Raw genomic sequence first — 25,717 nt, forward strand, 5'->3', positions numbered from 1 at the left:
GGCGTAATACCAATATATACGGTGACTTTTTGTATTTTTGAAAATATCCTTAATATCTGATTCCACGGCTACATGGATTCCACTGCTCCATCAGATTCTTCTCCCCCTCTCCCTCTCTATCTCCCCCTCCCCCCAGGTAGAAGGTGAGAGACAGAGAGGGGCGATATCCTAGCAGTGCTCCACTGCCCATAAAGCTTCCCTTTTTCATGGTGCACCTGGGCCAGCTCAAACCAAGTCATCCCACATGGTAGAGTGCTTATTATATCAAGCGAGCCAGTTCACCCTCTTTCCCCTGCCCCCCTTCTTGTTATAACCAGGCTTTACTGCTCCTTGCAGGTTTTGTCAGATATAAGAGAGAAAAAGAGAGGGAGGGAAGAAAGATACTATATCACTAGAGCTTCCCCTAGAGCATTGAGGACCAGGCTTGAACTGGGCAAAACAGACACTCTCCCAGGAGAGCTATTATGTCAGCTTCTGCGCGCGCGTGTGCGTGTGCGCGCGCACGCGTACACACACACACACACACACACACACACACACACACACACACAATTTTTTTTTTACAAAGTAATTATGGGCTTTTGCAGGTTTACATGACTTTTTTGTTTTACATGACTTTACTGTACTTACAAATGTATGTGTTCCTTTCAATGAAGTTAGTTGGGCTTTATCTTTTTTTTTAATATTCATTTTATTTATTCCCTTTTGTTGCCCTTGTTGTTTTATTGCTGTTACTATTGTTGTTGTCGTTGTTGGATAGGACAGAGAGAAATGGAGAGAGGAGGGGAAGACAGAGAGGAGGAGAGAAAGATAGACACCTGCAGACCTGCTTCACCGCCTGTGAAGCGACTCCCCTGCAGGTGGGGAGCCCGGGTTCGAACTGGGATCCTTATGCCGGTCCTTGTGCTTTGCGCCACCTGTGCTTAACCCGCTGCGTTACAGCCCGACTCCCGTTGGGCTTTATCTTGAAGCATGAAGTCATAGCTTTCAGAACTTGCTTGTCACTCTCGAGCCTTTTTGTTTCCAACAAGTAATTTTTAGAAAATTTCTTTATTGGGGGATTAATGCTTTACAGTCGATAGTAAAATGTAGTAGTTTGTACATGCATAACATTTCTCAGTTTTCTACATAACAGTTCAACTCCCACGAGGTCCTCCTCTGCCATCATGCTCCAGGACCTGGAAACCACCCCCGCCCCACCACCACCACCAGAGTCTTTTACTTTGGTGCAATACACAAGTTAAATTTTTTGCTTGTTTGGCTGTTTTTGTTTGTTTGTTTGTTTTTTCCCTCTCCCAGAATAGTGCTCAGCTCTGGCTTATAGATGTGCTGAAGATTGTACCTGACCTTTGGTGCGTCGAACATGAAAGGCTTTTTTTATATTCATTATGCTATTTCCTCAGCCTTACCCCTTTTTTAAATGTAGTATAAGGGAATGAGCCCCGGACCTTGAGTATATGTTGTGCATGACCTCCCAGACTCAGTTTTCAATTCTGTATTTTTAAGAAAGGGAGAGAGGGAGAAACAGAGAGAAAGAAACTCTTCCTACTCTCCAGGGTGTTTTTATGTGATGCTTGAGCCTGAATCCAGACCCTCATGCATAGCAGGGCACACACAGTATACATTTGTATTTTGGTTAGAGTTAGATCTGTTAATTTCTCACACTTTGAGTAGATCCTTTACCCACTATAATTGTGTATCATCTAGCGTTCATTTTTTCATTTTTTCCCCCTTCCTTCTCTACCTTTCTAAGTTGCCTTTCTAGCCTGTACTGGTTTCTACTTCCCAATGTCCTTCCTTTTTTACTCTTCTTTCTCCAGGTCCTGATGGAATTGGAGTTTAGAGGCATCTGTTCATCTTCCTCTAACATTTCTTTTCCCCTGGGAGTATGGACCAAAAATTTTTATGGGATGCAGAAGGTGGGAGTTCTGGCTTCTGTAATTGCATCTCCGCTGGACATGGGTGTTGGCAGGTTGATCCATACCCTGAGCCTGTTTCTGTCTTTCCCTATTAGGGTAGGTCTCTGGAGTATTGAAGTCCAGGGGCACGTTGGTGAGGCTAGACCAAGATATTGGTGGGAAAAAAATATTTTACCTTATTTTATCAAGAAAAATTGGGAATTGAAGAGATGGCTTAGTAGGTAGAATACATGGGCATGCTTTAGGCCCAGATTAGAAATCTGGCACTAGATAGGAGGTGCTGTATATTGTGGTGTCTTTCTCTGTCGCTGCATGGAAATGTGACCCAGAGTATTGAAAACACATTTTCTTTCTTTTTTTTTTAATTGACCAATTTATTTTATTTTATTATTTATTTATTCCCCTTTGTTGCCCTTGTTTTTTATTGTTGTAGTTATTATTACTATTGTTGTTGTCATCATTGCTGGATAGAACAGAGAGAAATGGAGAGAGATGGGGGAAGACAGAGAGGGGGCGAGAAAGACCTGCAGACCTGCTTCACAGCTTGTGAAGAGACTCCCCTGCAGGTGGGGAGCCAGGGCTCGAACCGGGATCCTTATGCCGGTCCTTGCGCTTAGTGCCACCTGCACTTAACCCACTGTGCTACCGCCCGACTCCTGAAAACACATTTTCAACCTGTCTCCTCAAATACCAGTAATAACAATAAAGACATGACATTCTTATTACACCATTTCCTAAGCAGGAAAACTGAAGCTCAGTGTGTGTGTGTGTGTGTGTGTGTGTATTTGCCACCAAAGTTATTCCTCCACTTTGTGCCTGTATGACTTCACCATTGCCGGTGGCCATTTTTTAATGTAGTTTTTTGACGGAAACGCATGCATACACACACATTTGTCATCAGCTTCCCTATAGCTCAAACCTGGGTTCTTATTCCTGACAGTATGTGTACTCTTTTGGATATACTTGCAACCAGCCCCTGAAGCACCGAAATTCCAAGTGATTTGCTTGTAGCCATTGGACAGCTAAGTGATTTTTCTCACCTCAGCTTTCTGACATCACATCTTTTATATGTTTAGTTTTTAAGTGGCAGTGAATATTCAGACCTAACTTATTGAAATCACTGAGTAAACATTGTTCCTTCCAAGTAGATCCCTGCCCTGTATAAGAGTGGCAGGGGAGTCGGGCAGCGGGTTAAGCACAAAGCACAAGGACTGGCTTAAGGATCCCGGTTCAAGCCCCCAGCTCTCCACCTGCAGGGGAGTTGCTTCACAGGTGGTGAAGCACGTCTGCAGGTGTCTATCTTTCTCTCCCACTCTGTCTTCCCCATCTCTCTCCATTTCTCTATGTCCTATCCAAAACAACGACATCGATAAGTACAACAATAAAACAACAAGGGCAACAAAAGGAAATAAATAACTAAATGTTTGTTTGTCTTTTAAAAAAAGAGTGCCTGGCAGAGATGCAACTCCATCTTTAATCAGCAGTGGGAACATACAAATTCCTCACTTTTTAACTTCCTCATTGCATTGTGATTAGTGAGTACTTTTCTTCAGATGCTGCTAAAATATGACCTTTTTAAATTTATATGTAAATTGGTTGTATAGAGGAGTAGTCACCATCCCCTTGGTAGTTAGTCACTATTTCTCTTCTCCAGATTCTAAACATAATGTTCACTGGAACAGTTATAGCCTTTCTGCCTATTTCTGTAAAATTTCAAAGCTAGCTTTTCTTGTATTTAAAAGTCTATCAAGATATTTAGGACAGGAATTACCCACCTAAATTAATAAGGAAGCCCTTTCTTAGAGGAGTGCCTTTCTCAAGATCTGCAGCCCAGGCTACTTGAATGAAGATATCTCTGTCTTCTTCTGACTCAAGTTGCTTTCTTTGATACTGTACTGCATCAATAACATTTAACACCGTTACCATCTCATTACAAGAGAATTTCTGAGGAGGAGTGACCATGGGAAGAAGGAGATTTTTTTTTCCCCTTCCACATGAATATAGTATGGAGATAATGTGGTCTGAAAGTTAGCCTCTGCTTCTTATCCAGTTAATCTTTAGTTTTTACTGAAATGAAATTATTGAGCTAATTGTGACAATGTGCTGATGAGTGTTATGTTATCAAAATGACAGAATTAATGTGATTTTTGCTTTTAATTGTCTATAGTTGTTAACAAACCTTTCAGCCTTTATGAAGCACAATGCCGAAATATTTGTGAAGGAGTGTAAGGGAGGGGCAGAAGAGGACTTTGTGGGCCTGATGAATAATGAAATTATACTCGTGTCAATAATTGCACTGTAAAGCATTAACCCCCCTAAATTTAAAAAAAAAAATCTGTAATCAGGTTAGTAAAAACAGTTTCTTATTGGGCAACATTTTTATCAGTATTGTTTATATGTTAGCAGACCTCATATAGTTGAGAACATCTGAACATTTATATGACATTTGCCCTTTTTTCTTTCTTTCCCCCCCCCCCTTTTTTCCTTCATTTTTCTTATCTCTTTTTTTCTTGAGAGTACTGCTACCTCTGGCTTTTGGTGGTGCTAGACGTTATATCTGGAATCTTTGGTAATTTCCTCATGAAAGGCTTATTGCATAATCCTTGTCTTCCCAGCTCATCATTTACATTTTGTAGCCCCATATTTGTCTTCATCTAATTATCCTGAGAGTAATACATGTATGACTTGTAGTCATGTAATTCACTGTTGTCTTTAGTCCCTATGGATCTATAAATACTTGTATTTCCTCATACATCTTTCCTTTTAGAGAGTGACTGGACAGCTTCCTCTAATACTTTGAGAGAACTGTGGTAGTTCTTATGGGCTAGCAGGGGAACAGAACTCTGGTGGCAGGTGTGGCATAGAGCTATACCCACTATCTCATAATCTCATAAAATATTCATAAATTACTCATTAAAAAAACATTATCATTAAAAGAATGTAGAGCACTGCACACTCACCCATGATATTCCTTTAGTTTTTGTCTTGTTTTCATGTGCTGCGAATCAAACCCTGTGCTTGTGCTCTACTGGTGATCAACTTCCTTGACTCATTGATCAGGTTAATTCACATCTTACCAAAAGTTACCAAAGGGCAATTTTAGTGTGACAGTGAAGACCTTGTTTTTTAGAAGTTTTAATAACAACAGATAATTGACGTTATTCATTTCTTTTTTTATTTATGTATTTACTTTATAGGGAGCATAGGATTCATCAAATCCTAAATGGCATTATTATAATTATTGTTATTACCATGTTTGCAATATTTTAATGCTTTAGCTGGTGTTCTTTCCAGCTGCCTTTTCCAAAGTGTTTACAGAGTACCTCCATATGTCTAGGAAACATGTTTTTTAATTTTTTTCCCTTTATCAGGGGATTAATGTCCCCCCCCCCCCCCAGGGTTATTGATGGGCTCAGTGCCTGCACCATGAATCCACCGCTCCTGGAGGCCATTTTCCCCACCTTTTTGTTGCCCTTGTTGTTGTAGCCTCGTTGTAGTTATTATTATTGCCATTGTTGATATTGTTCGTTGTCGGATAGGACAGAGAAAATGGAGAGAGGAGGGGAAGACAGAGAGGGGGAGAGAAAGATAGACACCTGCAGACCTGCTTCACCGCTGTGAAGTGACTCCCCTACAGGTGGGGAGCCAGGGGCTCGAACCCAAATCCTTACACTGGTCCTTCCGCTTTGCGCCACATGCGCTTAACCCACTGCGCCACCGCCCGACCCCCGGGGGATTAATGTTTTACAGTCAACAGTAAATACAATAGTTTGTACATGCATAACATTTCTTAGTTTTCCACATAACAATTACAACCCCCACTATGTCCTCTGTCAACCTTTTCCAGGACCTGTATTCTGCCCCCAGCCACCCACCCACCCATCCACCCCAGACTCTTTTACTTTGGTGCAATACTCCTACTCCAGTCTAGGTTCTGCTTAGTGTTTTCTCTTCTCATCTTGTTTTTCTGATCTTGTTTGCCTGTGAGTGAGATCATTCTATATTCATCATTCTGTTTCTGACATTTCATTTAACATGATTTCTTCAAGCTCTTTCCAAGATGGGCTGAAATGATTTATCCTAGTAATATAATCTAATAATATAACCTAAAAGTAACAATACACGTCAGGATTATAGGCGTTACTAGATTTATTTCAGATTTGCCACAGTTTCCTGGTGCTTCTATTATTTAATGAAAAATTGCATTGACTATTATGCCGATATAGAAAAATTTCAGATTGTCAAAGCCTTGCTTGCAGTGTAATTTATGGACTATTAGAGTGAATATTCTGTTCTAAATTTAGATACAATAGAATAAATTTCAAAATTAAAATCCTGTTGTAAGACATAGCCTCATTCTGTTTACAAATGGTGCATTTTTCTCTTTGCAGATGTGTCTTGCAGAATCAGGGCTCTCTTACCCCTGCCATCGACTTACAGTGGGAAGAAGAGCTTCACCTGCACAAACTCGTGAGCAGTCTGAAGAGGTAAGCCTGTTTGCAAGCTTTTCATTGAACAAAAAGCCTATCTTTAACTCACCTGCCCACTTCCTATTCCTTTTCATCTGCCAAAGCAATGAATAGATAAAGTTAATGAGGCGTGAATGTAGTCTCAGTAATTTCATGAAGGTAGAAACTTTCCATGCAATGTCCTTGTTCTGTAAGTTTCATGTTTCAACAGAATTTTGGTGTATTGGTTAAATGAGTTGTACTTAGAACTGTCAACTTAAAAAAAAAGATTTGTTGTTGAAAATATACGTTTACTAGGCTTGATCCTGAAGGCCCTTTAACTCCTTGAATTGGAGCACTATCTTTGAGCCAGGTCCTACCGAGTAACAGAGGTTTAATAGCATCATACCAATACCAGAGTACTCAAAGTCAAGGATGATAATAATGACATAATGTAATCCATGCAGTAAACACAGTATACATAGGATTCTATAGAAACGAGAGAGATTGCTAAGATTAAATAAGCTTGTATATGTGATGCACCTGTGTGTGTCATTGTGCTAAAAGGCAGTAACTTCTTAGGGTTACAGATAGAACTCTGCCTATTGATGGCCTTTGTTAGAAGGGAATGGGGGGAGGGAAGCATGCCTAAGAATTATAATTTATCTGTTTAGAAATTATTTTTATTTATTCATTTTTATTTATTATAATAGTGAGGTCTGGGGAATGATCTCAGGGCCTTAAGCATGCTAGGCCCAATTTTTTCTTTCTTTCTTTTTTTTTTAACTTAAGATAGCGGAGAGACACCACAGCACCATTCGACCCTTCATCTATCTCCCCCGCACACCTGCCCCAGTGTTGTTTGCAGTCCTTTCATGTGGTTCTGGCCCTGAAAAGTTTTTGTTGAGCTTCTACTAGTTCTACTAGGTGCTAGTAAAAACCTTCACCATGGCTTGAAAGCATTCACAATAGATGCCATAGCAAAACAATAATACAGATAAACTATACCTCCCCCCTTTTTTTTTTTGGCTTGCAGCATGATTTAAGCATTCAAAAGTTTGGTTTAGTCTAGTAAATATTTTTTCAGCTTTGTTTTGTACAAAATATGATTCTTGCTGTCATTTTTATTAACTTAACTACATATATTTGTTCATTTCTTAAGGAATTTGCCATAAATCTCTATCTAGCATACCTCTGAATGGGTATTCATCTCACTCAATTCATTTCACCAAGTGAAATAAAACTGAATATGTGTGACTGTGTGATCAACGTGTAAAAATAATGGTTTGCTGAACTAATTTTTAATAGTTATACTAAACAAAGAAGGTATTTTTCCCCACTGTAAATGTTGCTATACTTTTTTTTTTTTTTTTTTGGCCTACATTAGAATGTAATTTCCTTTAGTTACATCATTTACTCTCTTTTTTCCCCACTAATCCTTATATATGAAAAAATGTAAATTTTCTTTCAGTGTTTGGCACAAATTCACAGAAATAATTTCTTGAAGTACTCATTTCTTTTTCTTATATTTTATGAATGAGGCAGAGTCTGCTTTAAATCTTTCATTGGCAAAACTACTAATGTTAACCAGTGGCCAACTAATTCCATTTAAAAATTTTAATTATGTTATCTTCTGAGAAGCATGCACCTATTCTCATTTCATTTCATTTCACTTATTTCTCTCACCCTCTCCATGATATGTATTATTTAGGCAGAGTAGAGCTAGTGCCATATTGTACAGACGGCTGTCACATATTTTAGGTAAATTGAAAAAGTAGAGTGTGATTAGGAAGGAGACTTCGCCAAACTAAAACAGCAACAGCCTCAGGAATATCTTGGCTTCTGGTTATTTGGGATGAGTTTATTATTTTCCCTTTTTAACTAGCCATAAATACCACTTCCGCTTTCCTTAGGGAATTGGTGAGAAAGTAACTATGATTTTGTTCTTCTTCTTCTTCTTTTTTTTTTTTTTTTTGCAGAAGACTGTGGTCTCTGAATTGCAGGAGTTTATATAAAATATTTCTGTGTTTTATCTCTAGTGATAAGCTTTTGCCCTCAATAAGGAAACTAGTTCTATTATTGAATAGCTCTGTATTTGATCTTTCTAGTAAAATAAATTCTGTCTCCTTGTGGCTTCCATTCAGTATGATCTATTCCTTTGGTTTTATTAACCCTTATCCTATGTAACTTCAATATATCTAGATAGCACCACTGGATTATTCACTAACTTAAGCTTTCACTTAAGAAGGAAATATTTGAGATTACTGATTAAATTCAAGGTTTGAATTTTGAAGATAATAGTTATGAACCTTTATGCTGGGGATATTGTGTTTCTTATTCTTTTTTTAAGTATTTATTTATTCCCTTTTTTTTGCCCTTGTTGTTTTATTGTTGTAGTTATTATTGTTGTAGTTATTATTGTTGTAGTTATTATTGTTGTTGTTACTGATGTCATTGTTGGATAGGGCAGAGAGAAATGGAGAGAGGAGGGGAAGAAAGAGAGGGGGAGGAGAGAAAGACACCTGCAGACCTGCTTCACCACCTGTGAAGTGATCCCCCTGCAGGTGAGGAGCCAGGGGCTGGAACCGGGATCCTTATGCCGGTCCTTGTGCTTTGCACTACCTGCACTTAACCTGTGCTTCCACCGGCCTCCTGGAAATTATTGTTTCTTACATCTTACTTCTGCCCTTACAAATACATTCATTTTTGATAATTCTGTATTTTTGCTTTGTTTTCTATCTTGCTCTTGAACACTTTTTTTTTTTTTTTGGGTGGGGCCTCCTGGGTTATTGCAGGGGCTCAGTGCCTGCACCATAAGTCACTGCTCTTGGAGATCATTTTTTCCCTTTTGTTAGACTGGTTGTTTTACCATTGTTGTGGTTATTATTATCATTGTTATTGATGTCCTCGTTGTTGGATAGGACAAAGAAAAATGGTGAGAGGACAGGAAGACAGAGAGGGAGAGAAAGACAGACACCTACAGATCACCGCTTGTGAAGCGACTCCCTGCAGGTGGGGAGCCGGGGCTCGAACCGGGATACTTATTCCGGTTCTTGCGCTTGGCACCACATGCGCTTACCCCACTGCGCTACTGCTCAACCCCCCTGAACACTCTTCTAATTATCTTCTAATATCTATTTGCACCTAACTAACAGGATAGGAATGCACTGGACCCAGACTCCTTGGGGGTTTTCCAATCCCACTTGAAAGTTCCAGAGGATGAAGATTACCTCAAGAATAACAAACAAATGTCAGGGTCCAGGGCAATGACTTAGTGGTCAAGGATGTGTTTTGCTTGTTGAGTCCCTGGGTTTGATTCCCAGCACCATAGTAAATGTAGGTGTTGCTCGGCTCACTCTTCCTTGCTCCCACTTCAACTTCCTCTCTCTCCCTTCCTCCCATTCAAAAAATAAATAAATAGATTTAAAAATAATAAATTTCAAATGTAATGTTACAATCAGTCACCTAAAAATTCATTAAGGAAACATGTATTGATAACTCACTGCATACTAGTCAGGTGAATATAAACCAGAAATTTCTAAACATATGATTCCTGAAAAAAAAAAAAAAACTGAAGCAAGCCCAAGTTAATGTTAAAAATAAATATAGGAGGTATTCTAGAATGTTGGCAGGGCAAAGCCTTTTCTACATCTGTAGCCCTAATACCCAGCATAGTACCTTATACATACCATAAATATTTGTGAATGACAATTCTAAACAAAAGGAGAAAAGAAGAAATTTAAGAAAAATGACATCTTGGGAGTTGGGCGGTAGTGCAGCGGGTTAAGTGCACATGGTCTAAAGCGCAAGGACCCGCATAAGGATCCCGGTTCGAGCCCTTCACTCCTCACCTGCAGGGGAGTTGCTTCACAAGTTGTAAAGCAGGTCTGCAAGTGTCTACCCTTCTCGCCCCTCTCTGTCTTTCCCTCCTTTCTTCCATTTCTCTCTGTCCTATTCACCAATGAAGACAGACAACAATAATAACTACAACAATAAAACAACAAGGGCAACAAAAAGGGAATAAATAAATATTTTTTAAAAAAGAAAAGAAAAATGACATCTAAATTCAGTTATAAAGAATGAGTCAGAGTCAGCCAAAACAAGAAACATGGAGATGACATTCCATTCAGAGTAAACAGCTATCTGGTTTTTATATGGGAAGATATAAGTGCAGTTTAGAGTTTTTGCAGATAACGTGGGATAAAGCTAAGAGATGTAAGAGAAAGTGAATAGAGCTGTAGATCAAGTTGGAAGCTTGAACTGTGGGGGAGCCATAGAGACCTTTTCAAGTGGGGAATGACTTTCCCCCCAAATACACATTTAGAGAAAACACTTCGCTGTGTGTAGGCTAGATACAAGTGAGAAAAGACAGAAATATATGCAAAAGATCATGAAATACATGCAAAAGATCATGAAATACATGCAAAAGATCATGAAATACTGAGCCAGAGCATTTGTAAAACAGGAGAAAGATATGAGTTTGGGGAATGTATCAGCATCAGATAATGTCAGTTGGGAAGTTTCTTGCTAAAGTATTTATTTTGTCCATTCTCTTCATCCTACACTCATTACCTTCTCCCACAACATGGGAGGGATATGACATTCTCACTTGTAATTTTATCTTTTTTAAGAAAATAAATCAGGTCCTGGATCAGGATTGCAGAAGACCTAGTGGGGGTTGTATTGTGTGGAAAACTGAGAAATGTTATGCATATACAGACTACTGTATTTACTGCCCACTGTAAAACATTAATCCTCCAATAAAGAAATATTTTTTTAAAATTTTATTAATGGTTTACTGGTTTACAGTACAATTGTTGACATATGAGTACAATTTCTTAACTTTCTTTTTTTAAATATTTATGTATTCCCTTTTGTTGCCCTTGTTTCATTTTTGTTGTAGTTATTATTGTTATTGATGTCGTCATTGTTAGATAGGACAGAGAGAAATGGAGAGGGGAGGGGAAGACAGAGAGGGGGAGAGAAAGATAGACACCTGCAGACTTGCTTTCACCACTTGTGAAGTGACTCCCCTGCAGGTGGGGGGTGAGGGCTCAAACCAGGATCCTTAAACCCGTCCTTGTGCTTTGCGCCATGTCCACTTAACCTGCTTCGCTACCGCCCAACTCCCCACGATTTCTCAACTTTCTTTAGCTCTAGTTTACAGTGATGTTGGGGGTTGAAACTGGGACTTTGGAGCCTCAGACATTAGAGTCTTTTTGCATAACCATTATGCTATCTCCCCCTGCCCCATGAGTATCATTTTTCATCTAGCTGTGATAGGTGTCTGCAAAGTACTCACACCTGCAACTTAGTGTTATTTTCACCATTATGCATCAGGATCTATTACTCCCCTCCACCCCCTCCCTTCTCTTTTCTTTCATAGAGTCCTTTGCTTTAATACAATACACCATACCTAGTCCAAGTTTCACATTGTGTTTGTTGCTGCATCATCATCTTAGCAGAGAGAACAAAAGATAGAAAAAGAGGGAGAAAGAAAGAAAGGAATTTTTCTTTTGCTATAAGCGTAAAGTTCAATCACCTTAATATACCCATTTTAGCACTGCCACAACCTAGGTCCTTCAAGCCTTTATACCCCTTCTGCCAATTTACATGTCTCTTCCATATACAGAGCTAGTGATTTCCCTTCACATATCCTTCCTGGACTTCACCCCCTTCTTTACTACTCTGCAAACTTTACAACTTGGCATCTTTCTTTATGAGTTTTAACTATTAACACTTGCTTGAAGGTTTTTTTTTTTTTTTTTACTTTTTTTTTTTATTGGTGATTTGAAAAAAAATCAAGACTTTGGAATAAGAGGGGTACAACTACACACAATTCCAACCACCAGAATTCTGTATCCCATCCCTTCCATTGGAAGCTTCCCTATTCTTTTCCCTCAGGAAGCATCGGCCAAAGTACATGAAGATTTGTACTGTCTTCTTCACCAGTCTTAAAGCAACTAATCACTCTCCCTTTTATTCTTCAATAACAAACCCAAATATATTTTTATTGTCTCTTTTATTCTACTGGAAAATGACATGTTTTTAGATAGATATATCTTCCTTTAACTGGCAATTTCTTGAAGACTGGAATCATGGTTTATCCCTACCTCCCTAGCATGTAACTTAATTTTTCCGTATAAGTAGCTGGTGAAAGGAACGTCTGCTGCACTTTCTCACTTTCCTTAATGCAAGCTATGACTCTAAATCTCTTCTCAGTTTGGTTATCATCTTCAGGAAATCTGCCCTCGTCTCTTCCAGTAAATTTGTTGCTCTTTTCTGAACTGGTCTGCCATAACTTTTATTATGTGGCATTATAGTTATCTATATATGTTATCTAATGCTCCTTAAGAGAGCATAGTCTGTTTTTCACAGTGCCAAGCAGTATGATACTGAGAAGAGATATGTGAATGTTTGTTGAATGATAAGGAAAATAAATTAATGCCATAAACAGCATAAATGGAATCACAATTTTTTTTAGCAGTTTTTAAAATTCTGAGTAAATAGCTTCTCTGAATTCAAAGAATTTTAAGGCAGTCCTGACTGAAGCAAGGGACGATCTATTCTCATCAGCAAACATTAATGAAAAAAGATTGTTTATCTCATTTTTTAGAAAAAGCTTTTCCTAACCTGTTAGGTGGTTGATAAGAAAATGTGAAGAGATTGGGAGTTCCTTATACATAATTAAGTAGCACATTCTTGCAGATACTTCAATAATTCATATTTGAAATATACTTTTTTTCAACAAAATCTGCTTTTTTAGCTACCTCCTTTTGAAGATGTCATGGTAGGATTTCACTTTCTGAAATCTTAAGAGATTTAGGGATTCTATATAAAACCAAAATGAAAAAACAGGTATATGGGAAAAATCAAAATTATTCTAGTATGAGGTTTAAAATCCTACTGCTATAAAGGAACGGACTATTATTCTGGGAGTAGGGAGGATTAAGAGAATTGATAAAGAATGTAATATATAGGTTGTGGAAGAAAAAAGTTCGTATATAGAACTACCACTTTTTCTTCCCTTCTTCCTCCAGCCTTCTTTCTTACCAGCCTCCCTTCTTAAAAGGAGGAGTGAGTATTGGGCAAGATGAAATTTAGTAAATGATGGCCAAGTTGATAGTTTATAAACCGATAGACAATGTAAGGTTTGTCATACTGGATCCCTCCCCCCTTCTCTCTTCTAATTTACCTTTGAATCTGGTAAAAATCCCTAGCAGAAATGCTATGTATAGTGAATCAAATGAAATAAATATCTTGGTTTCCTCAACTGATAAAATCATTATATTCCTTAGTCTCTTGCTTTAAACGTTGTTCCTAGAGTCCAGAAGTCCTTTAGCAGCTCTCCAGCTGTCAAAAGGATATGAGAAAGAAAAGGTCATTCCTAGGAACATTAGACTCTTCATAGCCCTCTCCCTGCATCAACCAGAGTGACCTTACTTTTAAAGCTATTGTGTGTATTGTATGTTTACATTATATTTTTCTTGGATCTTCGGAGAAGGTAACCCTGTGAAAAGAAGTTTGAAAATTCATGAGATTTTTAAAATTTTACTAGTGATTTATAAAATAACAGGGTTACAGTTGTACACTGTTCCCACCAACAGAGTTCTGTGTCCCTATTTCTTTCATTAGAACAAAACTACAGTGGTTCTCCCAAGGTCACAGATATAGGTTGACTATTATTTCTATAACTATCAGTGTATATTTTTTGGTTCATTTTTTTCTGTGGTTCCCTTTTTTTATATTATTATTGTTAGTGATTTACAAAATAACAGGTGTACAAATCCACACTATTCCCACCAACAGAGTTTTGTGTCCCTATTCCCTCCATTCGAAACTGCCGTGATTTTCCCAGGGTCACAGATATAGGTTGACTATTATTTCTATGACTACATGCATGGATATGTATATATGCCCCATTTTTTTCTATGGTCCTGCCTTTTCTTCCTTTCTAAATCATACTTACACCTATTAGTACTCCCGAATGTCGTTTTTTTTCTTTTTCTTCTGTATCCTGATGGAGTTGGAGTTCTGTTTCCACCCCTTGGAATATGAACCAAAATTCTTTATGGGGTGCAGAAGGTGGGAGGTCTGGCTTCTGTAATTGCTTCTCTGCTGGACATGGACATTGGCAGGTCAATCCATACCCCTACTCTATTTCTATCTTTCCCTAGTGGGGTAGGGCTCTGGAGAGGTGAATTTCCACATTGGTACAATGTGAAATCCCGTGTGCCCAGGGATTTCAGGATGCAATCACAGTAGCATCTGTAAAATGCTGTCTGAAAGGCAGTAAGTTATAGACAGGAAAAATAATGTCTAATATATAGGAACCAGAAAGTAGAAATAGAGCAGGTAAGAATAGAGATTTTAAGGTGGTAAGGTAGGAAGTCTAATTTACCTATCTTTCTAGGGGCCCATTACTTTAGTAATTTTTGCTTGAGCTTGATAGTTAACATAGAGGTATGCTAAAATAATGTCTGGGAAGATGTTGTCAGAATTGAAAATAGAACTAGGAAGTTGGATTAGGGCAAAGAGTAGCTCCTAAACTTGAAGAAAATACATAAATAAAATTAACTGCCCCCTTGATCTGACCCAAGGCCCATGTATATTAATATTTAGCATAGGAGCCTATACAACCTCCAAGCCCCTGTCAATCTGAACTCACAATTCATAGTCACAGCTGAGAACCTTCTAGGCAGCATTCATTTTAGGACCAGTTTTCATTGAGTGGCAGAGTAGAATGCCCCAGCTTCCTTTTTGAAAGTGGGGCAGTCCCTACCATGTTACTTTATAGTGAGGGAAAGAGGCCCTTGAAAGGGTTTATGATGATGTTCCTAAGGGAAGTGACCATATCTGTGGGGGGAATCTCAAGATTCCCTGACTAGGGACCCAGGTAATGAGGTGGCCTGGTAGTGACCAAAAAGGTCATCTTTAAATGAGCCAGATCAGATCTTTATTTTGTAGATCTGGGATCTCAGGCATGCAGTCTCACCACTTTGGTTTGCTATTTCATTCAGATACATACAGACAGAGAGACAGAGAGACAGCCACCACAGCACTAGAGCTTCCCTTGGTGCCATATTGTCTCGCATGTAGCTATAAAAAGACTCACATCTGTATCTCAGTGAGCTATATCTCTAACTCCAAATGAAAGATCTTTAAACTCTATGATTCTACAAGTGACTGGATTCTCTTTTCTTTATCTTATTTTTTAAATTTTTATTAGTGATTTAATATTGATTTACAAAATTACATGTCAACAGGGGTATAAATTCACTCCATTCCCACCACCAGGGTTTTTAATCTGTAGTCACCCCACTGCAAGCCACTACATGGGCCAGCCATCATCTCTGTAACTTATCTGTCCACATTTATACATAATTGCCCTATTTTTCATCCTGATCCAACCCTCTCTTACCCTCCAAACCACTCATGAAGACATTACTATCTCCTTATGTCCCTGTCCTTTTCCTCCACGCTCTCTGGGTGCTGATAAAGCTAGAATTCAGAGCCCTCTTATCTTCTTCCTATCACTTCTCCCCCGCAGGAAGTATGGATCAAGGTTTTTTGGGGTGCGGAAAGTAGGAGTTTTGGCTTTTGTAATGGTTTCTCCACTGGATGTGAGTGAGCATTGGCAGGTTCCAAGACACACTGGTGAGGTTATCTGCCCAGAGAAGTCAGGTTGGAATCATGGTAGCATCTTCAACTTGGTGTCTGAAAGGTGGCAGTACATAAATTGAGACAAAATGGTTAATGAACAGGAGCCAAAAAGTAAATAGAGTACACGAGATTAGGGATCTTAGGGTAGAAAAAAGCTAGAAAGTCCATTTTAGGCATGTTTCTGGGGGCACACAATTATGATAGTTTTGCTTGAGTTTGATAGGTAGCCTGAAGCTAGATAAAAATAATGTCTGAGAAAATGGTGCAACTGACTGGAGTTTTCATGTGCCCAATAACCATATTTTATGAGTTTTTGAGTCTAAGTAGAAACTTAGACTTAGAAAACATTAAGAAAAACTTAATGTTTTTCTGACAGTATTTCTAAGTTAGGATCTTTCAACTGATCCCTTTTTCATATATAACTGAAGTACACAATACATATTTTAAAGGATAGAAATTTCAGTTATGAATGATTTTTATAGACTTATTTGTTGAAGACAATACAGATAGACTTTTAGCCACATACCATCTAGGATTCCATTCTCATCCACAGCATGAATATTTATCATTATTTACATTTCAAAATGCTTTAGATCTCAGTATTATGGGAATCCTATACTAATCCAGAAAGTAGCAAGTTAGTTCAAATTTTGAAGCTAATGTTTTTAATTGTGGCATTTGAAATCTCAACTGATATTCCTGAATATAAAATGTTTACAGGTTTCTACTATGTAGTAAATTCCCAATTTGTATTACAAATTAAAGCATTATTTTATATCTCATTCAGTATGCTTTATTTTAAAAGAGCTTTCATGTGTAGTTTATCTCCTGCTATCTTCTGATATACTGTGAAGATAATATACTATATTTCCCAAGGGGAAATTTGGGAACCAATGCAATAAGAAAGTGGCAAATTTGAAAATACTTCCATTGCTTCTACCTGGCAAATAAAAATTCATCTATAATTTTTCAAAATTTCACATAGCTTAATTTTATCTTTTGCTTCCCTTGTTCCAGTAACACTTTGTACTGCTTAGTGAACACTTAAAAGTCATGTGCTAAAATAAATAAATAGTTATGTACTATAGCACAGAAATATGAAACATACAAAACTCTCTCTTCATTAACTTTGTAGGCATCATTGATTTTCACTCAGCCTCCAACCTTTAGTTACACAGTTTTTAGAAATATAGGCAGACTTTAAAATGAAAAATAATAAATTTTTACTTTTGTAAATATGTTCTAATTTCATAAAACTTAAAATGATGCTGTGCTTTTGTGTTATATTATTGGAATTTACTGTCCTAAATTTAGTATAAAACTAATCAGAATTTTCCTTAAATAGCAAAGCACCGATGTTCATATGGTTAGCGATAGTGATGGAGATGACTTTGAAGATGCTTCTGAATTTAGTGTGGATGATGGGGAAGTATTTGGATTGGCATCATCTGCCTTGAGAAAATCTCCAATGAGTGAGTATTAATAGTACTTCGGGTCCAGCATTATAATACTCTATCCCAGTGAAGAAAATAATGAAAAAGAGTAAAAAAAAAAAAAAAAAAAAATCTCCTACTGGATTTCAGGCTTGGAGAAATAAAATATTGTCTGCCTGAAGTAAAACCTTTTGAGTTTAATAAACCCAATAATTCCTGTTGTTTCAGTAAAATTTATGAAAAATGCAAAGGAATGCAACTTTTGTTCCATGTATATTAGTCTCCCATCCCTCTTTTTTTTAAGACACAGAAGTTAATAAACAAATACCTTTACTTATGCGACTACAATTATTTCTCCAAAACTTACCAGAGATATCACTTTCAAGAGCAGTATCATAACTTTTTCACTCACCGTACCCATCTTTGAAGGGAGAAAAGTACACTAAGGTTATCATCATTGTCATTTCCATGTTAAAAGATGCAAACTGTAAAGTCACGTGGGATGCTATATGCAAAATTACCTCTAAGCTAAGTCCATACATAACTCACTCACTTTGTAAAACTAGTGAACTTCTGTGATTAGAAATAACTAAGTCCATACATAACTCACTCACTTTGTAAAACTAGTGAACTTCTGTGATTAGAAATAGCTGTTATATGTACCTAGACTGAGGGTTTTCCTGATTAATGTGATATTTAAAATAATTTGAGATTCTTTTTATATCATCATCAAAATGTCTATTTTAAAGAAAACCATGACATCTTCTTTGATGAATGGCATGTTATTTTTAATGGTCAGCAGGATTGTGTCAGTTGTTTTTTTTCAAAATTTATAAGCTAGGAAACTTAACTTTTTAAGGTTCTGCTAAGGTTTGATAAACTCTTCTAATGTATTTCGAGATAAACTATCTCCTCAGATATATCACAAAAGCTAAAGTTAAATTTTATTTTCTCTTATTGATTAAATATATTTCTTATATGTGGGATTAGATGTTATGTGGTTTGTTTTTTGTGTCTATTTGTTTTTTTTTTTTGTTTTGTTTTTGTTTTTTCTTTTGTTTGTTTTTTAGTGCCAGAAAACGCAGAAAATGAAGGAGATGCCTTATTACAATTTACAGCAGAATTTTCTTCAAGGTAGGGTTAGGATATTAATTCTATCAAATTGATGTTGTTTTAATGCTGTGATTTTTCTGGAGCAACTTTGATTGAGATTGTTTTTAACTTATCAAAGTAGTCATTGAATATAGTTATTAACACTAGTTCTGATACTTAAGCAAATAGTGTTCAGTGTCAGATACTAGTAAAGCATATATGCGACTTCAGAGATGTATTCACTTAGTGAACTTGTTTGTCTTTATTGACACTCATAAATGGATCACTATTTAATATGTTGACATTCCCAACGGACTAGGTAGGATACAGGATACTAACTTCTAGTATATCCCAAGACAAATATATATTTAAATTTTATTTAATAATATTATTTAATATCAAAAAAGAATTTGAAAACAATATATATGAATAAAAAATTTTGTTTCAGAGTTGTTTAGTATTTCTACTTTTAGAGTCTAATATAAAATGTTTATGTGCATTTGAGGTTCTGTAAGTTATTTGTTTACAGAAGACTTAAATATTTAACCCTGTTTCTCATGTAAATAATATTTGTCTTAGTGCTGTTTTCCAAATAAATACAATTTAGAAACGTTAAAAGGAAATATTTTTCCTTCTCTGTTGAACTCCCAGAATAAATGAAGTTAAAGAGAATGTTAAGGCTAATGTAACTAAGGAAATCTTATGAAAATAGTTAATCAGGAATTACAGCTTATAAGTGACATATTTGTTACACTTAATAAACCCATTTGTTAGGTGTGCTTGGATGTACATACATGTCTGGTAATTCAATTTATCAGTATGGCCTAGAAGAATTCAGAAAAGCTAATGAAATTCATTTTAAACCGTTTAACGAACTGTTTTAATGCTTAGACTGTACTTAAAAGACATTAGCCCTAACATTTATGCAAAAGTGTTTGGTTAGACTAGTGAAACTTAGAAGTGAATTTGAGATACATTTGAATTAATCATTATGATTTTTCCTATAGATATGGTGACTGCCATCCTGTATATTTTATTGGCTCATTAGAAGCTGCTTTTCAAGAGGCCTTCTATGTGAAAGCCCGAGATGTAAGTGCAATCTTGCCTTTTCTGATTAAAAAATGCATCCCATAGTTTTACCACTTTGAGGCAGTGCCTAATGCTTCCTGCTTTATTCAGACAGAAGTCATGATTTGGTTTCTGGTTCATCCACCCACTTAATCTTCACCAAGAGCCTATTTCAGAGGGGCAGTAGTTTCACAGCATACTGATGGCTCTTATAGAATAGCCTGTTATATGCTGAAACAGGGTCTAATTTTTTTTTGGAAAATATAGATGTGCTTAGAATGGGTCTTTTTGTTTTGTTTTTTGGTTTTGTTTTTTTTTTTTTAACTCCTCAAAGTGATTATCTAAATTATTTCCCAAAATTCCATCTAATAACTGACTTTTTCCTCAGAAGGCACTTAGGATGATAAAATGGTTCTTCCTTAAATATATTAATGAGTTTTGTGATCTTGAAATAAAATAGGCTAATTTTTCTAATTAAAGAGATTAATGGTTTACAGTAAACAGTAAATATAGTTGTTGATACGTGTGTAAAATTTCTCAGTTTTCTCTAACTCCCCCCACCCCACCGTCACCTAAGTCCTCCTCCACCGTGGTGCACCAGGACCTAACACAAGTTCTGCTTTGTGTTTCCCTTTCTGTTCTTATTTTTTTCATCTACTTAGACTAAAATTTAGGACTTAATTTAGAAAGGTTGTATTTAATCTCTTTATTATGTGTACATCTTCACTTATTCTCACTGCTACTTGATGCATTTGACTAAATTCATCTGCTTTACACTAGTAAATTTAGTATTAATCTGCCAAGCAAATTCCTTTTGCTTTATGGAAAAAAAATCATGCTTAACTGACAGATTATTACAGTCTTCTCCTTGTGATGTTAGTTAGCCCATTCCTTTAACTCAGTGATTCTTGAGAGATGAGTAGTATATTTAAAATGCTAGATCAAACATTTTTGCAAGAATTCTTTGTAGGTAATACTAAATGCCTTATAATAGGCTTTTTAATGATTATAGCTTTTCAATATGTGAAATGTGTTATAGTCATACAACTATTGTTGGATTAAAATATTTTTGAAAGAGTATCTAATTATACTTTATAATGTAATTTATTTTAGAATTTATTCCTTGATCAGAATGTATTTGTTAATTTTTCTATTTACGTTTCAACAAGATTGCTACACAATTGAAAATACTAGAAAATGTTAGAACTTTTTGTGATGTAAAGAATAGCTCCCAAAATAGACATAGACCTTAGACCTTTTTAAATTCCATTATAAATTATAAGTTATACTATATGTGTGTGTGTGTATATATATGTATATATATATATGCACTATACAGATTTAAAAGACAATGCATATTCAAATTTACTTTGTAACACCCCCACCCCTGTAAGACAAGAAGCTTTATGAGCAGTGGTAAAGTCTCCCCTTTCTCTTTCACCTTATTAAATAAATAAATAAAAATTTTAAATGGAGAAAAGGACCATTGTGAGCAATGGATTGGTACAGACAGCTAGCTCCAGCAATAACCTTCATGACCCCCCCCCCCCCCAAAAAAAATACAGTGTAGCAACTGGGAAAATAGCTAAACTGGTATTTTGTTGGACTTGCATGCCTGAGGCTTCCAATTTGATCCCCAGCACTACATGTAACAGCATGGTGCTCTGGCTTCTCCCTCATGAAGTAATTCTTTGAAAAATAAATATAATATCTAACATTCAAAAATACTAAGTGTCTTATATGGCAAATTGGCATTTGGATTTATTCAAACTGTTGATTATCAAAAGTGAATAAAGTCTTATAAAACTTATGTATATTTCTATGATATAATGATTGTTTGGTTTTGATGAAAAATACACACACACACACTAATGGGAGAGGAACAAAAAGAGACATCAGAGTGTTATTCAGCTCTGGCTTATGGTGTTGCTGTTGATTAAATCCTGACTTTGTTTTTAAAGTTTTATTTTATTTATTATATGAGAAAGTTTCATATGAGATTGGGAGCCACAGTACTACTCTGTTACAAGTGGTGCCTAGGATCAAATCAGGAAACTCTCATATATTGAGTTCAGTGCTCAACCGGTTGAGCCATCTCCCTAGTCATGTATCCTGGTGTTTTAACAGATGATATTGATTTAATTAAATATTAGGTGCTATAGTTAATTCAAACCAAATCTGCTGACCTCTTTGAGCTTCTAAATTGTCTTTATCTTTCTCACTTTCTTCAGGCTCTTTGATGTCTCCTTTCTCTTTTCTAACTTAAAGATCAACTGATTATTGCATAATTGTTACATTGCTCTAAAATAAATTTATAAGTACATATTATGAATAAATTATTGAAAATCAAACAATATCAGGTATGTTTATTATCTAATTAGCCATCAGTTAAACTGTATATACCATCTTTTAATTAGAGGGGGTAACGTAAGTCCAGAAATAGTACTGTTGCTTCAGATTTATATTGATAAACTCCATGATGTATAAATATTTCTGATATATATCTCATTTGAACTCCACAACAAATCAGTGAGGTGTAGACAATTACTATGTATATTCCCACTCTAGAGAAAAGGAAACTTGTAACACTCTCAATATATGACTTATCCAAAGACACATCAATAGCAAGAAGTATAGGTGAAATAAGGCTAAGATACGGTTTTACACAAGAGAGGATGGCTTACACCAAGTTACTATACTTTTGTTTTTTCTTCTTCTTTTTCCACCCTTTTTAGATAGATTGCAGTTGTGGGGGCAGCCTTGAACCTGACTTATACACATAGCAAAGCAGTGCACTTATCCAAATGAACTTTTTTCCTGGCCCCATACTTTAGTTTTTAATGCTAATTACTACAGGATTAATATATCAAACTTTCAGATTTCACGTTTGAATGTTAAAATCTCCTTTCAGAATTTATATCTGAGTGTTTAAAACAAATCTTTTTCAATGTTTTAAACTTCGGAATGAATCAGTTTTGAGAAAGCAATTTGCTGATGCTAAAATATTTTAAAGTTTGTGTGACCGATACTGTGGCATTCTTTCTAAATTTCTTTCATCTTAAATATCACATGTTTAATTTAAACTGTGGGAGGCACATTAATTTTACCAGGGCAACAGATGAGCCTCAAGCACCAGCATTCTTCACTTGAAGTGAGAAATTGAGTTCCAAGAGTAAATAAAAACAAGATTGAAGGTTTAAATCCTCTGCTAGGCTTTTTGAACTTATATACTCATTAAATGTTTATTGGAGTGGTAGGATTACAAAGGATTTGAGGAGCTTCATCAACTGGTATATAGTTAATCACTAAGTAAAACACTACATTTGATAAAGTGTTTCTCACGATGCCACATTCAATCCATCTTAATGAAAACTACTTCAAACTGATTTCATTTGAGTGCACTTGTGGTAAGAGTGCTTACAGTTCCTTTTCTCTTTTTAACGGAGGAATTTATAACACTGTCCTAACTTAAATAAAATAAGTATTGTAGGTCCTTGTGTCTCTTTTAAACAATATCACTGCAATTTTTTTACTTTTTTGACAAGTTGATCAACTTTATGACCTTTCTCTTGCTTTTAATTACTAGGTATGTTCATTGTGTTCAAGATTGTATTTACCACATGCTTATGAAGGGCCTAGTCTATTGAAGTTTGCTTTTTATGGGATACATTCAGTCTGTAAGGAAAGAGAAAATAATATAAATAGACTCATATATCAGAATATTCTATAGAAACAAAGAGGAGAGATGTATCATTTACCTCAGTAGTTCAGGGAGATTCTCTCTTTTAGGTTGACACCAACGCCACACCCATCTGGGCCAGCTTTTTCAGATAGAAAGAAAAGGAGGGATATCCTATATCAAAACATCCTCCAGTGCCATAGTACTTAAGGAAAATTTCTTCATCAGGTGCCTCTGAGCAGACTCATAAGCATTCCCTTGAAAAATTGGACTTTGATGCCAGTAATTGTGTGTAAGCACTAATAACCTCTGGAGGTCATGACTTTAAACTCAGTACCATTTCCAGATACTATATGTATATTAAAGAAATGATGCTCAGTTGTTGACTTTCCCACCTTGTAACTCTGACCCCAAACAAATAATGGGTTTGTTTCTAATTTGAGCAAAAGATGACAATATCTATGTTATATCATTGTTTTGAGAATTAAATAGGATGCTGCCCATAAATGAACTGAGCAACTTGGCTAATATAGACGGTGCTATGAAACAGTTTGGACAAATTTGAGAAATGTCAAAAGTAACAAAACTAATTTTTTAAAATTATTTATTTATTTATTTATGAGAAAGATAGGAGGAGAGAAAGAAAGAACCAGACATCACTCTGGTACATGTGCTGCTGGGGATTGAACTCAGGACCTCACGCCTGAGAGTCTGATGCTTTATCCACTGTGCCACCTCCCGGACCACACAAAACTAATTTTTTTGTTCTAGTTTATTAATTTAAATTTTACCAGAGCACTGCTCAGATCTGGTTTGTGGTGAGAACCTCACATATTAGTCTAATGCTCTACCAGTTGAGCCACCTGCCCAGCCATTTATGTTGCTGACTTAATAGATGAAATTCATTAATTCATTTAATCAAATGTTTTGCTTATTATTAAATTCACACCAAAATCCACTGACCTCTTTGGACTTATAAAACTATTTTTCTCACCTTGTTGAGTGTTCTTTTCTCCTTTACATTGCTTTGTCCATTCATCTATTGATGGCATCAAGGTTACTTCCATTTTTAAAGTTTAATTGTAATAATTAACTTTAACTTAATTATAATGGTGTTTTTAACAATGATGCAATGAACATGAAGTTGTACATCATTTCAAATTAGTGTTTTTTGTGTTTTCCAATAAATTTCCAGATGTAGAATCACTGATTTATATGATAGTTTCAACTTTTTTTTAGATTCTTCATATTGTATTTCCTACTGCTTACACCAATTTGCATTCCCACTACAAAACATAAAACTTCCCTTTTCTGTCATTGTATGTACACTCACACACACCTTAAAATCTCCTTCTCTTCCTCCTCCTCTTCCTCCTCCTCCTCCTTCTTCTTCTTCTCTCTCTCTTTTTTTTTTTTTTTTTTGCCTCTAGGGTTATTTCTGGGTCTCATTGCCTGCACTACAAATCCACTTCTCTTGGTGGCCAGTTTTTCCCCATTTTTGTTGTTATTGTTGTTGTTGGATAGGACAGAGGGGGAGAGAATGAAAGACACCAGCATATCTGCTTCATCACTTGTAAAGCGACTCCTCCCTCCCCCAGGTGAGGACGCGGGGCTGGAAGCGGGATCCTTACACTGGCCCTTGCTCTTTGGTCATGTGTACTTAACCCGCTGCACTACCCAGCCCCCACACCATAACATCTTATACGTTAATGATACAATTCCACTGGTTATCATTTTATGTATGACTAATGATTCCCTAAAGTTAGCTTATTGTAAGAGCTAGGATTGGGTTTAATTACTTTAACAGAAAGAACTAAAACCATAATTATTTAAGTAAGATAAACAAGTCAATTCTCTCCCCTTTAGCATGTCCATTTGTAGTCTCTCTAGACTTGGCTTGAAATAGCATATAATCAGAAACCCAGATTCTTATTGTATTCCTCCACTATGTGGCACAATTCAAATGTGGTAACTCAGATGATTGTTAGACCTTGAACTGTTACTTCTGCCTACATTGGTTAGAACTTAATTACATAGCTGCATTAATTTAAAGGGATACCGAAAAATTTATTCTTTATTTTAGTCTTCTATTAGTCCATTTAAATGAAGAAGAGACATCCTTCCTTAGAAAGAAATGAGGTTTATTTAGTAGCTACTAACAGTCTGTCTCTTTAAGTTTAATGAAGGTAGAATTACTCCCAATTGTATGTTTAAACTCAGCTAGCTTGTTTTTATAGTTTATATTATTCTATTTTATATCTTTTTGATACTATTAAAATATGCTAAGTATGCTGCTATAAGTTATTAGAATTCCTATAGTTTTCAATAAGAATCCAGTACATTTTTTTTTTAATGAAACATATCCGTTTATCTTCAGTTCTTTACTTCTCCCACACCCTGTAACATGGGAATAAG

At 36.1% G+C, this 25,717-nt stretch overlaps 1 protein-coding gene across 1 annotated transcript in view; it reads left to right on the forward strand.

Moving 5' to 3' along the window:
• FAF1 (Fas associated factor 1) overlaps positions 1-25,717 on the forward strand; it is a 347,080-nt gene that overhangs the window by 200,589 nt on the left and 120,774 nt on the right. The window contains exons 9-12 of the mRNA XM_007536689.3: positions 6,311-6,406; positions 17,376-17,502; positions 18,534-18,597; positions 19,563-19,644. Coding sequence (XP_007536751.1) covers positions 6,311-6,406; positions 17,376-17,502; positions 18,534-18,597; positions 19,563-19,644 — 369 coding nt within the window. The remainder of the gene's footprint in view (positions 1-6,310; positions 6,407-17,375; positions 17,503-18,533; positions 18,598-19,562; positions 19,645-25,717) is intronic.

The sequence above is a fragment of the Erinaceus europaeus genome, chromosome 13, assembly GCF_950295315.1.
Source record: "Erinaceus europaeus chromosome 13, mEriEur2.1, whole genome shotgun sequence".
In the NCBI taxonomy this organism is placed as follows: Eukaryota; Metazoa; Chordata; class Mammalia; order Eulipotyphla; family Erinaceidae; genus Erinaceus; species Erinaceus europaeus.